Source organism: Elephas maximus, chromosome 20 (assembly GCF_024166365.1).
Source record: "Elephas maximus indicus isolate mEleMax1 chromosome 20, mEleMax1 primary haplotype, whole genome shotgun sequence".
Taxonomy (NCBI): Eukaryota; Metazoa; Chordata; class Mammalia; order Proboscidea; family Elephantidae; genus Elephas; species Elephas maximus.
In genome coordinates this window covers 20,967,075-20,984,912 of record NC_064838.1, presented here as the reverse complement: position 1 = coordinate 20,984,912, position 17,838 = coordinate 20,967,075, and the positions used below count along the sequence as shown (strand labels likewise).

Sequence of the window (17,838 nt, the reverse complement as noted above, 5' to 3'; positions counted from 1 at the left end):
AGCTGGAGTGAGCACACATTTCCTGTGGCTCCATCACATTCTAGAGGACGGCTGGCCTCTCATCTGTGGTTTTAATGGTTAGCTGTCATCAGACTCCACGTTTAATTCCCCAGGCTTGAAAAAGTAAATTCTGCTGCAGCTGACAGCATGTAAAGGCAGAGGACAGGGCGTCGGCCTGACGTGCACTCAGCCTGCAAGGCCGTGTGCAGAGGCCCGTGACAGCACAGATTTCTCACCACTGTCCCTTTTATGCAGATGAGGAACTGCAGGCTTGGCAGGCTATACTTAGCATAAGTTGCCATGTCTGGATTTAAAGACAGGTCTGTCTGATCTAAGGAGCCCTGGTGGTGCAACGGTTAGTAGGCGCTCGGCTTGTAACCTTAAAGTTGCCAGTTCAAATCCACCCAATGGGAAAAAGACCTGGCAATCCACTCCCATAAAAATTACAGCCTAGAAAACTCTATGGGGCAGTTCTGCCGTCACATGGGGTCTCTGTGAGTTGAAAATTGACATCACCTAACAACTGTCTGACCTCGACTGCCAGTTCTTCAGCGAAATACTCCGTAGCATCCCGGTTTGATTCTGTGACACAACCAGCCAATTCACCGAGTATGCTCATTCAAACCAGTTATTTGACTTGAGGGACTCAAACCACCTCTCATTACTGATGAGGCCTTTAAGCTACTCCCGACTCTCCAACATTGAACTGTCACAGTGATGGGCCTTTTAGAAGCCAAACCTCTAATTTCCCCTTAAGTCTAGTTAACATGACAAGACTTATCCCCAAGAGGCTACTTGAAAAATGCCAGGAGAGTCCAGAGGTCAGATCTTCAGGTCCTGGCTGCAGGGTCAGGCAACAGCATGTACCACATTGCCAGATTGCATGGGGATTGAAAGGGGACTGTTTAGTTGATGCTTGAAAGCTCAGGCCATCCAGCAGCATCCTCAGGACTAAAAGCCCTTTAAGTGCTGGCAGTATATTTGCCTGATGGGTCCAGAAAATTGAAAGCCAGCCTTTGTTTAAACGACCACTTGCATCTGATCTGTTGTTTCAAAACTAAGCGCCTGGGAGGGAAGGCCAGAACCCATTGATTGCTGCACTGACCTTTTGAGAACGGGAAGGTTTGAGTCTCTAGCCAACAATCAGAGGTTGAAGCCTCCAGTCTGCATCTGGCACCATGGACTCTTAAGCTCCTTCCAAAGCCAAACATGTTATAATTCCCACTGCCTTTACTCCTAGTGGTTCCATTAATGGTGTTTCCAAAGAAGTGGTGGGTTTTGTGAATTGTGTTTTTACATATGTTGTCTTAGAGAAAGACAAGCGTCTGGTCTCTTGGGGGGTGTGTGTATGCATACGTATACACATACACACATGCATTTTATTTATGCATCTCTGTATATACAGTACATACATGTATGTAAAGTACTGGGTTGTGATGTCAAACATAGTGCTTATTATGGGTACAGTACAGCCAAAAAAGTTTGAAAAAGCACTGTCCTAGATGATGGCATACCAGCTGCAGCCATAGCACCATGGCATAGTCCAGCCTTTTTCTCCCCGGAGATGCAATGTAGCAAAAAAGCAATAAGGGTGGTTAAATATGGGCCTGTCTCCTACACAGAGACTGGGTTAGAAATGAGTCACATTGAATCACAGGACTGGTGGGATGATAGGATAATGGGATGGTCCCCCAAAACAACAAAGCTAGTTCCTGACACCTTGCATCTTAGCTGATTCTTACAAACAAAGCTGACTTTGGCATAAATGGTGGAAAGGTGATGATGGAGCCCCTGCCCATCCTGGGATCCACTTCCAGAGAGAAGCTAGCTGTGAAAGTGCCTAGAGAACCTTACAACTCCATTTCCTGCGCTGGCTCCCGTGACCTGCCAGCTCACTGCTGGGCCACGTGATGGGAGTAGTGAAAACAGATACTCATAACCAGAAGCAGGGTCCTTAAAGATCTTTTGCCTTTTTTCCAGGCATCCCTCAGCCCATGAATACTACGATCCCAATGACTACATTCATCAGGAGATGGACAGGGAGGAGCTGGAATTGGAGGTATGTAGACCATCCTTGTCTCCTTTCAGGGCCCATCCTAACAACAGAGACTGCCTAATACATTCTCCATATGTATAAGTTTGGTTTGTGGATACCGATGAAAAATATCAAAAGCAGAAACTTTTAGTCACAGCATGGAAAAGCACAGATGAGTTTTTTCTTCCCCCCTTCAAAAGCAAAACAGCTTAACAGGTCCAAAAAGCAGAAATTTAGGGTTTTTTCATTTGGATGAATTAAAAGATTGGGCATTTTCAGCCCTGTTCTCAACTTTTGAATCCTAGTAATCTACTCAGGCCAGGCAATCAAATCCATACTCTCTTCTAACTCATGTCAGCCTCCTCACCTTGCTACCCTTTGAGTCATCGCCTCTCCTTACCCAAAGGCAGATGGCTCAAGGATAGGTGGATAAAATACTAAAGTGAAAAACTGACCCCCTACAGCAAAAAGCTCTGGTTGCTCAATGGTTAAGCACTCAGCTGCTAACCGAAAGGTTGGTGGTTTGAACCCACCCAGCTGCTCTGAGGTAGAAAAACCTGGCGACCTGCTTCTGTAAAGATTACAGCCTAGAAAACCCTATGGGGCAGTTCTGCTCCGTCACGTGGGGTCACTATGAGTCAAAATCAACTCAAGGTCACCTAATAACAACCAGCAAAAAGGGCTTTTCCACTGATTCACTACTTGAAGTCTTCTAACTCTGATCTTGAAGAAATGAAACAAATCCCTAAGTCCCCTTCAGTGCTATTTGAGACCAAATATAACGCACGGTTTTAGATACTATATAGTGCCAAGTTAACATTATATTTAAGATTTAAAATATTTAGGCAATCCCAGATCAGAGTTCTATTTCTTGTTTTTTTTTTTTTTCTTTCAATAAGCATCATTAAAAAAACAAATAGAGAAAACACCAACTTTCAAGACTGACTTATTCATACTTTTGGGAAGGCACTTTCAATGTGTTTTCAAAAATTACAAGCACGTTTTTAAAAACTGATTTTATGGAATAGGGTAATAGAGTGCCTTTCAGAGACACTTGATATTAAAGGTTTAGCCCCTGGACACTATCAGGAGGTCAGCTAGGGAAAATCCAACAACATGTTGTCCAGTTTCATGGCCAACAGTTGATTGATCTGGGCTCTACTACCAATACTCCTGAATTTGATGTATTTTTTAGTGGCAGTAGGTTACCGTGCAGCCCCAGAGTAGAAACCAGCTGTGTTCCTCAAGAATTCCTTTAAAGTTACCGAGACAATTCTGATTCCAAAACAGAAGACTAAAATCAGCAGAATGTGTGGACCGCCAACTTAACTGGCTTCTTGCCTCCAGCTGCATCTGGTCAAATCAGAGTGTTTGGCCCTAGAGGCATGGTTGGACTCAATGGAGAACTTTTTTTTTTTTTTAATTTAAAATTTTCCTTCAATGAATATGATGGTCTGAACTGCGAAACTAGAATAGCAATTATCTTCACTATGAAAACTGTTGAATGTTTCTGCTTGTTGTCAGCGACAGACCAAAGCATTTGCCATCTAACAATCGCTCGGGGAAGGACAGCATTGGCCCCTTCAGGAGAATAAGGATTGTATCTCCAATTTACAGTGTCCCATCCTCCCAACGTCAGGCCTAGTTCATGAGGAGGGGAGGGTATAGAGTAGGCCAGATTTCCCAAACCTATTTATCTGCCCTTGGCCCAAGTACCTATTAACATGTCTTCTGGAACACTGTTGGGAAAACACCACACTACAGAAGAAAGGCTATGGAATAACCTTTATGTGACAACACTGGTTTTGGGTGATGATCCTTGTCATAGAGACAACATAGAGATCTTTTAAATGTGTCACATCTCAGGAGCTGGACTGATGAAGTAGTGTAGCTTTTGTGGTCTTTGGTATTTAGTTAAGCTTGACTTTATAGCAATAGTTTTTTTTTAGTTTCTAACACCATTGAAAAATCTGTTGAAAGCTACATCCTCTCTGGAAAAATGCCCGTATGTATAAAAGCTTGCAAACGGTTTCAGGAAGTTCACTGCGTTCCTACTAGTTCTGCCAGATTTAGCCATTCTGCCTTAAAATTTTTTGCTATATCTGAACACCACCAGAACTAATATTTGGTACTTCCTGTTAGGACAATTTAACTTGTTGAAACTGAAGTTATTTGAAAGGAAACTTTACCACTGCTACAAATAGGGAAGCAGCATCAACTGCCATAAATGGAGACCAGTCGCCATGGAGGCAACTCCCACTCATGGCAACCCCATCTGTGTCAGAGTAGAAATGTGCTCTGTAGTTTTCCCTGACTAATGTTTCAGAAGTGGGTCACCAGGCTTTTCCTCCAGGAGCCTTTGGGTGGACTTGAACTTCCAACCTTTCGGTAGCAACTGAACATGTTAACCATTTGCACTATCCAGGGATTGCCCAAAAATAAAGGTCCCCATAATATTAAATACAGTGGACACAAACAGTGTTACTAAATTCTAGGCCCCAGTGCTGGTGCCTGTGGAGATCTAGGGACTCTTCTCTCCTCTCCACTGCCCGTCTTTTTCCAAGATGGCGAGGTACTATTGAAGAAGCGTTCAGACTAGCCACAACTGAGTCTTTCTCCCTCAAGGAAGTAACATTCTCAGTGTGAACTTCCTGGACCATCTGGCTTTTGGTAGGTGCAGCCACTCCATGAATCGGTTCCCTAAACCTGGCTTACCAAAGATGTCAGTTCCTGGGTGGTTCGAACAGATAATGCACTTGAGTGCTAACCAAAAGGTTGGAGGTTTGAGCCTACCCAGAGGCACGTCAGAAGAAAGGCCTGACAATCTACTTACAAAAAATCAACCATTGGAAACCCTATGGAGCACAATTCTACTCTGACACGCATGGGGTGGCCATAGCAACTAGTACTGGTTTAACATAGATGTCACCAGGTTATTTCTGTTAATAAAGTGAACCACGTGGTTTTGGAGGAATGGCCCCTCCTGAGTTCTGAGGTGTTGATGGCAGCGGCGGTGCTGGCTCAGGGAGTCTTCTGAGGCCGCTCACCAGAGCGGGAATCTGCATTAGGGAACATCACCTGCCTTCTGGTATTGCTTCTGTTTCAGAGGTGTGTCTTTGGGAGATAGTCTGGTCAGCTCAAGGGGGTTGATAAACAGACCCCGCTGCTGAGAATTAAGTTCCCTGAAGCTGATCCAGTGTTCAGTGAAGCTGGCACATACGCATCACTCTGGCCTCCTCGTGGGATTTTTTGTTAACAGTCAACAGTCTGTCTTCGGGGTTCTCTCCTATTTTGTTCCCATTGTTGGGTTGGATTTCAGAAGGAGCAAGGGGGCCAGTCTCAGCACACACTGCTCATCATCTAAGTTGAATTAAAATCAGCACCTTGCAAAAAATAACTTGTTCCATGGATATTACATGGGAGTAAAATATATATGAGTGGGTTGGGATATTATTGAAGCAAACACACAGAGAAAAACAGATGTTCTCTCTTTTAAAGTACACAAAATGATCATATTTAGATAATGTCAAATCCCTGTTATTGTGGAACTGCTTAGACATAAAGGGATTATGCCCAAGTATACCCAAGGGTTGAGGAGCCAAATAATTACCCATAAATTTTCAGGTACTGAACACCTGCTCTAGATCTTCCTGTAGGCAATTAAAAAGAAAATAGATGTCTGAAGAAGGTTTTTTCCTTAATCTATTGTTTTAATTTCCCAGCTGATTCATCAGCAGCCTCCTATCCAGGCTGGGAAGCTGCTGTCACCTGTATTGTGTTCTGATGATATAACGCTGAGACCAGAAAGGAAAGGAAAGCGACCATTTCAACACGGGGACTAAAATGATCCCCTGGTTCCACAGAGTAACCTAAGAAGATCACAGGAGAGTTGGAATTGTCCTGGACAGCATATAGAATGCCCCAGCCAATCGATAATGTTTTCACAGCCCTTTAAGGCACAGCACAAGGGCTCCTCCAGACACCTTCCTCGGGCAGCCTGCCTGTGTGGAGTCAGGTTCCTTATGACTCCCTCTGTGTCCTTGAATTTATACACTCTCTGTACTGCCACCAGGGAACCAGGGCCTTTGCACTTAACTAGCCCGGATGACATTTCTCCCAGATCTTTGCATAGCTCAGTCTGTTGCCCAAATGTCACCACTCCAAAGAAGCTTCCCTGACTACCTAAGCACTCTGGCCCCAAGAGTGCCATTACCTACGTAATGTCTGTCCCTCCCACTAGAATACAAGCTCCAGGAGAGCTGGGCTCTTGTCTAACTCATTTGCTGTTATAATCCCGGTGCCTACAGGGTGTTATTGAGTTAGCTGCCACTGAGCTGGGCCCTGACTCTTGGTGACCTCATGCACCAACAGAACAAAATGCCGCCTGGTCCTATGACACCCTCATGTCCCACTGCAGACCGTTGTGATCTATAGGGTTTTCAGTGGATGACTTTCAGATGTAGATCACCAGGCCTTTCTTCCTTGTCTTAGTCTGGAAGCTCCCCGAAACCTGTTCAGCATCATAGCACCCCACAAGCCTTCACTGACAGATGTGTGGTGGCTGTGCACAAGGTACATTGGCCAGGAATCGAACCCGGATCTCCTGCAAAAAAGCCAAGAATTCTACCACTGAACCACTAGTGCCCCCTGCCATATAGTAGGCACCAATAAGTATTTATTGAGTGAGGGAATAAATGCCTGTTACCCTATGTCAAATTTAAATTCCTTTAGGGAAAACACAGTCTTTTTAGAGACATCTCTACATCCCACATAGCGCCATGCATAGATACAGCAACTGTTGAAGTAACTTAAAGAAATATGCATTACACTCCTGGACTGATAAGGTAAAGAGTTATGCTTCAGTTACTGGTCTTCCTGGAGGTGGGTCACCCATGGAAATTAGTCTTGGGAGTCCGGTTTGATTAAAGTGGCTGACACTGAAACGGAGCTTGAATCACCAAGGCAGAATGGCGCCCTTAATACTCTTAATTGCAATATCGTTTCAATTTCATCTGAAATGTCAGACTTAGCTGTTCATTTTTATCAAATAGCCCATCTCGACCAGCAAGCAACAGGATACCAGTGGTGGGGGTAGCTGTAATCCAGATAATGCTACTACATTATTCATACCAGTTTGATTAATGGTCGTCTTTGAAATCTTATCTCCATCATCACAGACGGATATGTATTGATAACCTCTGTGCTTTCAGTCATGTGATCAATTCTGTAAGGCCCTGCCTCTAGCTGGGAATCAAAATGAAATGTTGGTAATTTACAAATCACTCAATAAGTTTGAGAAATTTTAATTTCTACTGGGCCACAAAATATTACATCTTGTTATAAAACTGTAGGATGGCTGAGGAACAGTTGGGAGAAATTAGGTGACTTGCCCAAGGTAATCTCACTGGTTACAATCTCACTGGTTAATGGCAGGACCAAGCTTCAATTTCTTTTGGGTTTTTATTCTGCCTTGGAAGGAACCTCAAGCTCATTCATTCATCTAATCATTCAATGTTATTACACGCCCACTGTGCTGGGCATACAAGGTTAGACACTGCTTCTACTATGGAATTTATTATTCAACTACTCTTGCCTTACAGAACTTTGGTGCAGTGCTTAAGAACTAGGGCTGCTAACCAAAAGGCTGGCAGTTCAATTCCACCAGCTGTCCCCTGGAAACTCTGCGGGGTAGTTCTGTTCTGTCCTATAAGGTTGCTGTGAGTCAGGATAGACTCAACAGCCATGGGTTTGGTTTGGGGTTTTTTTTGGTTTATTGCCCTACTAAGGAGTCCTGGTGGCACAATGGTTAAGCACTCGGCTGCTATCCGAAAGTTCGCAGTTCAAACCCACCAGCTGCTCCATGGGAGAAAAGACCGGGTGATCTGCTCCCATAAAAACTACAGCCTTGGAAACCGTAGGGTAGTTGTACACTACCATATAGGATCACTGTAAGTCCAGTCACTATGAGTTAAAATTGACTTGACGGCACACAGGAACAACATTGCTGTATTATAAGGAAATCCTGGTAGTGCAATGACTAAGTGCTTGACTGCTAACTGAAAGGTAGACACTTTGAATCCACCTAGTGGCTGCTGGCAATCTAGTCCTGTAAATATTGTTGTTGTTCAGTTCCAATCCATAGCGACCCTATGTACAACAGAACGAAACACTGCCTGATCCTGCTACATCCTCGGAATCATTACACTTGAGCCCATTGTTGCAGCCCCTATGTCAATCCATCTCCTCGAGGGTCTTCCTCTTTTTCACTAACCTTGTATTTTATTAAGCATGATGTCATTCTGCAGGAACTAGTCCCTCCTGGTAACATGTCCAAAGTATATGGGACATAGCCTCATCATCCTTGCTTCTAACGAGCATTCTGGCTGTACTTCTTCCAAGACAGATTCACTGTTCTGGCAGTCCGTGGTATAGTCAGTATTCTTCTGCAACACCATAATTCACAGGCATCCATCCTTCAGTCTTCCTTATTCACGGTCCAGCTTTCACATGCCTATGAAGCAATTGAAAGTACCATGGCTTGGGTTAGGCACACCTTAGTCCTTAAGATGACATCTTTGCTTTTCAACACTTGAAAGAGGTCCTTTGCAGCACATTTGCCCATGCAGTGTATCGTGTGATTTCTTGACTGCTGCTTCCATGAGTGAAATCCTTGACAAGCTCGATCTTTTCTCCATTTATCATCATATTGCTTCTTGGTCCAGTTGTAAGGATTTTTGTTTTCTTTATGTTGAGGTGTAATCCATACTGAAGGTTGTGGTCTTTGGTCTTTATCCATGGGTGCTTCAAGTCCTCTTCACTTTCAGCAAGCAAGGTTGTGCCATCTGCATATAAAAAAATAGCAGGTTGTTAATGAGTCTTCCTCTAATCCTGATGCTACATTCTTCTTCACATGGTCCAACTTCTCAGATTATTTGCTGAGCAGATAGATTGAATAAATATGGTGAAAGGATACAGTCCTGACGCGCACCTTTCTTTAAACCACACAGTATCCCCTTGTTCTGTTCAAACAACTGCCTCTTGGTCTAAATACAGGTTCCTCATGAGTACAATTAAGGTTCTGGAATTCCCATTCTTCACAACGTTATCCATAATTTGTTATGATCCACGCAGTCGAATGCCTTTGCATAGTCAGTAAAACACAGGTAACGTCTTCTGATATCCTCGGCTTTCAGCCGTGTTCCATCTGACATCAGCAATGATATTCCTTGTTCCACATTCTCTTCTGAATCCGGCTTGAATTTCTGGCAGTTCCCTGTAAGTGCACTGCTGCAACCACTTTTGAATGATCTTCAGCAAAGTTTTACTTCTGTATGATATTAATGACATTGTTCAATAATTTCTGCATTTGGTTGAATAATCTCCCTTTAGAATGGGTACAGATATGGACATCTTCCAGTCAGTTGGCCAGGTAGCTGTCTTCAAATTTCTTGGCATGGATGAGTGAGCACTTCCAGCACTGCATTCCTTTGTTGAAACATCTCAGTTGGTATTCTATCAATTCCTGGAGCCTTGTTTTTTCACCAATGCCAGCCTCAGAAATCCTATGGGGGCAGTTCTACTCTGTCACATGGGGTCACTATGAGTCAGAATCAACTAGACAGCACACCACAACAACATTGCCGTACTATAGTCTTTTTTAACGAACAGCCAAATCTATACTATATCCAAAGACAATAGCAACTCTTACAACATTGTGATTTTTTAGAAGCTTTTGAAAACCTTTCATGATTCACTCTGTGCATAGCCAGTAGCACCCAGGCTCTTCTCACATGTTGAACCATCCCTTGGAAATTGAGTGACCACATCTAAGTCACACCCTGTGCCTTCTAAATGAAGCTTTTCTGCCTTTTGTTCAGAATTCCTAAGACGGTACAGTTACAGCAAGGAAATATTACAGCCCACGTCATCCTAATATCAGTGTCAAATACACACCTAGGGAAAATCCCACAATACCCTTACTTTACTGTTGGCTTGAAATGTGCTTTACCAGCCTTCGTTCATCCAGTACCACTCATCCTTTTTAAAGGCAGACCATTCCCAAGACAGAAAGCTGCTCCGAGAAGACTGCCCTTAAACTAAAATTACACTTCTATCCATAAGTCTGTTTTAAAGATCAAGTGTTCAAGTTTTTCTTCCCAGACCAACTGGAATTGGGGTTTGAAGGACTAGCTTTGACATACTCAGGGCAAGCAAGCATTTCAGATTAGGTTCTACTTTTAGTTGCTCTTGCTCGTATCATTTTTATATTTTTATGTCAGACCAGAAGGCTGCTGTAAATTTCTTTTTTATTGTGTATTAGTTCTAAAAGCTTGTTTTTTGTTTCTTTTTTGGGAACGTATGTTTGGGATGTGTTATTCTCAAGCACTTGAGAAGAACAATTGAGGAAAAGGTACCAGAATAGTTCCTTATTTAAGTATTGTAATTGGGGAAAGATTACTTTAAAAAAGATGAGCTTTCACGAAGTAGAATTTGGGGGCCTAGCATCTGTGTTCTAGGAAATGAGAGAATTCAGGCGTACTGTACTAAGCCATGTGAAAGGCAGTAACTTTTAGAAGCCAAATTGCTTTCCCAAAAGGGAAATTTTTTTGTTGCCATTAAATATAGTTTATATTGCTACTTCAGAACTCCCCCCCCCCACCCCGCTCAAGGGGCCCATTTACTTAAATCCTTAGTTAATATTTCTATATGAGAGCCCCGGTGACGCAGTTGTTAAGAGCTCGGCTGATAACCAAAAGGTCAGCAGTTCGAATCCAGCAGCCACTCCTTGGAACCTCTACGGAGCAGTTCTATGCTGTTCTGTAAGGTCACTGTGAGTCAGAATTGACTCTAGGGCAATGGGTTTTTTTTTTTTTTTTTTTTTTTTTTTGGTGGTCCTTTCACATTAGTGTATGCCTCCTGCTAGAACAAGGCCTGGGCTGCTCGTTCACATCAAGGAGGCAATTCGGCCTTTGCAACACTTAAGTCAAATTTAACATTTAAATTTAACATTTAAATGACTGTTCTGCTGGGAGGATTTGCAATGACAGTTAAAAACTAAATGCAGTGTTGGGCTGTACACCATTCTGCTATAGTGAGACAGCATACATTTTAAGGATGGCAGTAACTGGGAACAGACCTAGCAAGGAAGGGGCTTCTCTTTTCTTCTATTCAAAAATGTCATAATGTCTAACCACCATCTTTGTGTAATTCCAAACAGTTAATAGTTATAGAGAATCTACTACTAATTTGCTAGCCATATATGGGGTTAGTGGCAGCATACAAAAATGTTGAAGGAAAGTACAAGATACAGTCCCTGATTCAGGTGAAACTATTTTAGGATGCCATCGGTTTCATCCGACATTTTATTATATAAATTTTCTCTCTGGTTATAAAAGATGGACTGCGTAGGGAAAAATACAGGAGAAAAAAATTTCACCAGTGTCAACACTAAATAATGTTAACTTTTATAGATTAATTGTTCTCCAAATCTATATCAGTTTTGAAAAGCAAAAATGCTTTTCAACTTAGGTTTTATCAAACTCATTTACTAAACTCTTTTAGATACCAGACCAGCTAGGTTTTGGTACTGGGCCAAATAAATCTAATCCCCTTTTTACATAGCAGAACTTCAGCTATCACCTCCCTGATACATAACCTTTTTTCCTACTTGAGTATCCCTATTTTTTTTCCAAGACATGATTTCTAGAGTTCACTTTCCTGGGCTTTCAAATGGAACACTCAACTCTGGACATATAGAGCCGTGTTTCTCAGGCTCTCTGTGGTGTAAGACCACAAGGACCAGGTGGTTTGCTTAATTTTCAATCTGTCATCGACCAATACCTGGTTCTACTGTGAATGACTATATAGCTCACCACATATGTCTCACCCCTCGAGTTCAACACCACCTGAACTGGTCTGCATCTTTTTCAGTAAAACAGGTCCACTAATCATCCCCTTGACCATTGTGCCAATATCCAACTGCTGTAGAACTTTCTAAACACCTGCCTCAGTTTCTGTATTTACCTTGTCATGACTATTAAGCACACTTTGAGTACCACTGGTATGAAGCTCAGTGGAACTATATATAATATCTTCTGTGATTCCTTGAGAGATGGCTGCTTTGGGGACCAATCATTTAGAAAAAAAGCTATAATCTGTATCATCATTTTTCTTCCTCCAGCCTTTGTAACTATATGTCTGTTGGCTGCAGGTGGTTCTGGTTCCAGCACCAGCTGGCTCCCACAGTGGCAGCACGGGGCTCTGTGGCTGTGTCCAGGCTGTCGTTGTACAGGTGGACCTAAACAAATCATCATCAAATGTCATTAGCTCAGGCTGACCATGAGCATGAGCTCAAACAGAAACAAGTCTTTGCTTTTCCCCAGATTCAAATGAAATGTAACTTAATAGAGATACTTGGGGAATGTGTTTGAAACATAGAAAATTTGTAACTAGTCTATAGGTGGTATGCAAATGGGTTATTCCAAAGTATTTGGAAAGTTTGTTTTTCATGGTTAAATACGACCCCTAAACTTGTGTTCCCTCTGTTACTTTGCTTAGTATATATCTCATAAAATGAGGGAAGAAATTTCCATTCAACTCAACTAAATTATTAGAAATTAATGGGTCTCATTTAATGAGAATTTGCCATATTGCTAGGGCTATAATTAGGAAGCATTGAATTAATTAACATATCAATATTCAGAAAATAAAATGAAGTTATCTTATTGAAAGGGCATATGAAATATACCCACTGTACCACAAACAACTTCTTATGATTTCAAGCAGGGAGCCATTTAAAAAAAAATTATTTGCCGATGGGTAGGCTCCAATTCATGGTGCCCCCATGTGTGTCAGAGTAGAACTGTGCTTCACAGAATTTTCAATGACTGTGATCTGTTGGAAGTAGATTGCCAGGCCCTTCTTTCAGAGCAACTCTGGGTGGATTTGAACACTCAACCTTTTGGTTAGTAGCCATGTGCTTAATCATTTGTGCCACCGAGGAATGCCCAAGTAACCATAACTGCACATAATTATTACACTATCATTTACTATGCCCTTTCTCTGGGCCAAGAGCTAGGTGAGGAGCTACCAGATGACATTTATTTGTGAGGAAACATGCGTAGCTATAGTAACAGGCCCATGAACAAGGAGCTAGAAAGAGGGAGAGCTGGGACCCAAACATAGGTCCACCTGTGTTCACAGTCCCAGCTCTTCACCACCACATTGTCACTACACATCGACCAGAGAGACCACTGAAGAGAGTCAGTGGGACCATGGCAGTCCACACTGAAAACATTCTGATGAATTCGCACGATGTTGCGGTAGCAGCCAAATTCCTCATCCCGGCCTTGTTGTTCGGTGCTATCGAGTCATGTCTGACTCATAGTGACCCTGTGTACAACAGAACAAAACACTGCCCGCTCCTGCACCATCCTCACAATCGTTGTTATGCCTGAGCCCATTGTTGCAGCCACTATGTCAGTCCATCTCATTGAGAGTCTTCCTCTTTTTCACTGACCCTCTACTTTACCAAGCATGATGTCCTTCTCCAGGGTCTGGTCCCACCTAATAAAACATGTTCAAAGTACATGAGATGAAGTCTCACCATCCTTGCTTCCTAGGAGTATTCTGGCTGTACTTCTTCCCGGACAGATTTGTTCATTCTTCTGTCATTCCAGCGTGTATCCAGTATTCTTCACCATGATTCAAATGCCATCAGTCCTTCTTTAGTTGGGCCCCTGCAGCCTGGCTGCACTCAGCCCTGCCTCTTTTTCTTATGTACAGTTATTTGGCCACACTGGCCTTCTGCCTGGTTCTAAAGCAGACCAGCCTGCTCCCAGCTCAGGACCTTTGTACCTGCTTTGCTTCTGCCTGGAATGTGGTAGTGGGCACCCTCCCTTTCACAGAGGGAGGTTCAAGAAATATCTGCCACACAACTGCTTTGAGTTTCCCCACAAAGACAGCAGCATCTTTACCACCCTCCAGGAGGAGCCTTGAGAGGGGCCACTTGGAAATGGTAGCCAGAGACGGTGGCATGCAGATCAGTCACTGAGTCCCTCCACCCTCCTGGTTGACAAGCAGGTAACAAAGCAAAAATCAGGCCCCATGATCTGCCAGAGAATTCATCACCAGGCAGGCCCCTCAGGTAGACCTGCAGCTTACTGCTGCAAAACCTGCGTGTGTCATTGGCAACCTGCGTGGACAGGGGGCTGTGCCTACCAACACTTTCAGAGAGCCCCAGAACTTCCTCCCAGGGCTCCTACAATTTTTGACGTTCTGCCTTCATGAAGCGCACATTAATTGGCAAATACAGTGGTGTTCCCTGTACTCACGTGTCTCGTATTTGGGCTCACTTTGCTTTTATCGTATTTAATTTGCACTAATAGAGGCTGAAAGTAATTTCTCAACTGTAAATATCACAGCTGTGGTGGAAAGCTTTAATTGCACCCTATCATGTTACCCTCCTTTCTTGGATCAAATTTATGTGTAATCTGTTTGCAAGTTCTATTACTTGTGAATATTAAGGGAAGGCAACATGAAATAATCCAACCAAACATATTGGAAACATTTGTACAGAAACGGCTGGATGGTTTGAGATAGGGAAATATTCTTGTTTGTGGCAGACATTGAAGGAATGCTTCTTAAAACACTCACCCCAGAAGTCTGAGTGAAATATGGGTAATTTTTCTTTTGGGAGATCAATAAAATAACTATTTTCAAAATGACTTTATATTGACTGAAAGGTCAGAAATGCCCTGGGCATTGATCCCATGTCCATAATCACTTTTTTGTTTAGTTAGTTAACTGGCTCTACACAGTTGAGTGCAAAGAAATCCAGTTCATCATTTATACAAAATATTTTTAAAGCATTTGACAACCTGTCCTCTCAGGCTGCTTGCTGAATCTCATTGGGAATGCCCTTTCTTTGTCTAGGAGGTAGACCTGTACAGAGTCAACAGCCAGGACAAGCTGGGCCTCACAGTGTGTTACCGAACGGATGACGAAGATGACATTGGGATTTACATCAGTGAGGTATGCATGCTTATTGTTTATAACTATCATATCAAGACTGAAAAAGTAATTTTTTTTCCCCCTTTTATATGTCATCGTGAGTATTAGCTGCCATCGAGTCAACTCCCAGACTCGTGGTGGTCCCATGGACACATCCACACAATTGTTTGCAGATCAGCTCACTGTGATCCAGAGGGTTTTTATTGGCTGATTTTCAGAAGCAGATTACCAGGTCTTTCTTCCTACTCTGTCTGGTCGCTCTGCTGAAACCTGTTCAGCACCATAGCGACATACAAGTCTCCACCAACAGACAGGTGGTGGCAGCGCGTGAGGTACACTGACTAGGAATCGAACCCATGTCCCTCATGGAAGGCAAGAATTCCACCACTGAACCACCACTACCAAGTCTTTCATGTGTTAACCAACCTTAACTCTGATTCATCAAGAAGCTTTTGGAAAGGCACAAACACATTTCTTTGTTCCTTTTGTCACACTCCATGGATTTACAGCTTTACATGGGGGCTAAGTTCTAAAGTCAGCACATAAGGCAGAATTACCCTGGAGAAGCAGCAAATCGGCCATAAAACGGAGACGTTTACATGGTTGTGTGTGTTTAACCCTGAGGGAACGGCAGATTCATATTTCCCGCTTCATGTTCACGGAGTGGAATGGTAGATGGAATCACTTGTATTTTTTAAAGTCTTTCTCTGTCTCTCTTTTTTTGGTCAAGTATTTACAGTTGAATTCACATAAGTTAAACGGAACTTCAGAGTGCACATAGAAACTGTTTTGATCTTCATGGAGAAGACAGTACACAACAACTTTCAGTATAGATACTTTACCATGCACTTCCACCCCTGCAAACACAGGATTTTGTCAAGAAAAGAACCTGCCTTTAAGGGATATACCAAGAGATGTGCCAGCGCAGCCTAATAATTATTCCATGGGATGTACTTTGTCCACCAAGCTTAAGTTGATCCATCGTTTTTGTATTTTGGGGTGCCCCTTCTATACTCAGTCTTGTTAGGCTCAATTATGTTCCATTTTTACAGTAATTTCCCAAAACTTAATATACATATTTGGTATAAAATAATCAAGGTATGGTTGATAGTCAACATAACGAAGGGTAACCTTTCACCTGATCTGCGTCATCGATTTGATTTTAATTACTGTGCGTGCAACCAAAGTCAGCCATGCATCTTCATGGCTCACAGGTTGGCAGAGCCTGTCAGTGCACGCTGCTCTATAACCCGGCTGCCACGCAGGGATCTAGGAACAGGCCCTGGAAAGGGCTGGGAGACAGATCAACCCATGTTTGTCTCTCCTTGTGCAACACTAAGACTCGTTTATTTTTGAGCAAGGCAAAAACATTGTGATGCGCATGACTGTTGGCCAGACGCAGCCTTTGGAAATTGCTGTTTATTTTCACATGTGTCTGGGTGAGTGCTGAACTGTCCCCTGCGTGTTTCAGATTGACCCTAACAGCATTGCGGCCAAGGATGGGCGCATCCGAGAAGGAGATCGCATCATCCAGGTAGGTCCGCAACTGGGAGGCCTCTTCATGTGCCTGTCCCAGAGGAACAGACTGGTTGTAATAATAGCTCTTGGGCTGAGACACACAGAAGGGGATCACAAACTCATGTGCAGCCAGGCCAGACAAGTTACAATGCTGAGCAACACAAGCTCTGGAGTCTAAGATGCGATAGCCAGTGGTAAGGACGCAGACACACTAGAGTTAGATGCCCCATCTAAAGGGAGCAGCTGTCCTAGAGCCAGTGATACGTTAGTTGCCTTGCAGAATAGGAACCAGCTCACCTAATTTTCTTTAATTCTGTTTGAGCCCAAAAAAACACATCAGTGGGCCAAGTCACGCCGACTGTTTGCAACTTTTGAACCACAGTGATCTGTGAAGGACTGGTTTTAGACCAAGTGTTTCAAGTTTGATCTTGCCTTTAAAATGGGAGCATCTTTGGCAAATTTAGCAAAAATGATTGAGCAGTCTTTTAAATTTAATGATTCAACATGTAAGCATTACAGGGAATCGCTTCCAAGGGGAGTGTCTTTATCTCCAGACCTGGTGTTCCTTCCAGTCAGAGGGAGACCATCTCTCTTTCAGCCATGGTCCTTTGAATTGTACAGAAGTGGAGACTCTGCCCTTCTTTGGTTCAGTGTGTCCCTCAAAGCTTAGCTTTCTGCCTCTTCTCATTCATATCTCATCATCCCATATTCTCTTTTTTATCCTTACATACATCACCATGAATAATCTTCCTTCTTCTACTGCCTATTCCACTTTTCCAACCCCCAGCTAGAACGTCGCTGCTCAGGGTTCCTGACTTGTGAAGTGACCCAAACCTTCCTTTCTGGAGGGTCTGAGTCCTACCCTTTTTTAGGTGCTATACTTTTCCATTGGAGCCCTGGTGGCATGGTGGTTAAGAACTCTGCTGCTAATACAGTTTGAATCCACCAGCTGCTCCTTTGAAAACCCTGTGGGGCAGTTCTGCTCTGTCCTATAGGGTCACTATGAGTCTGAATTGACTCGATGGCAATAGGATAGTTTTCCATTAATCTTTAATACTGGGCATGGAGGTACTAAGAGGCACCCCAGAGAACCTCTTCAGTTCCATACAGTGTCCTTTTTACCTTCACTGTGTTGCAGCAACGCAATTTCTCATTGGTAATCAGGATCAACCACTCCAACAAGCCATATCACCCCTTCTGCTGTCTGTCAGTTCAGTGGCATAAGGAACCAAAATAGCCAGGTGGAAGGCTCATCTTCCAAATCAGTGAGACCC

At 43.1% G+C, this 17,838-nt stretch overlaps 1 protein-coding gene across 2 annotated transcripts in view; it reads left to right on the top strand.

Annotated features, from left to right (window-relative positions):
- The window catches only part of PDZRN3 (PDZ domain containing ring finger 3), a 275,944-nt gene that overhangs the window by 250,729 nt on the left and 7,377 nt on the right, over positions 1-17,838 (top strand). For both annotated transcript variants that reach the window (XM_049862426.1, XM_049862427.1), the window contains 3 exons: positions 1,981-2,059; positions 14,969-15,067; positions 16,518-16,580. In XM_049862426.1, the coding sequence (XP_049718383.1) occupies positions 1,981-2,059; positions 14,969-15,067; positions 16,518-16,580 (241 nt within the window). The remainder of the gene's footprint in view (positions 1-1,980; positions 2,060-14,968; positions 15,068-16,517; positions 16,581-17,838) is intronic.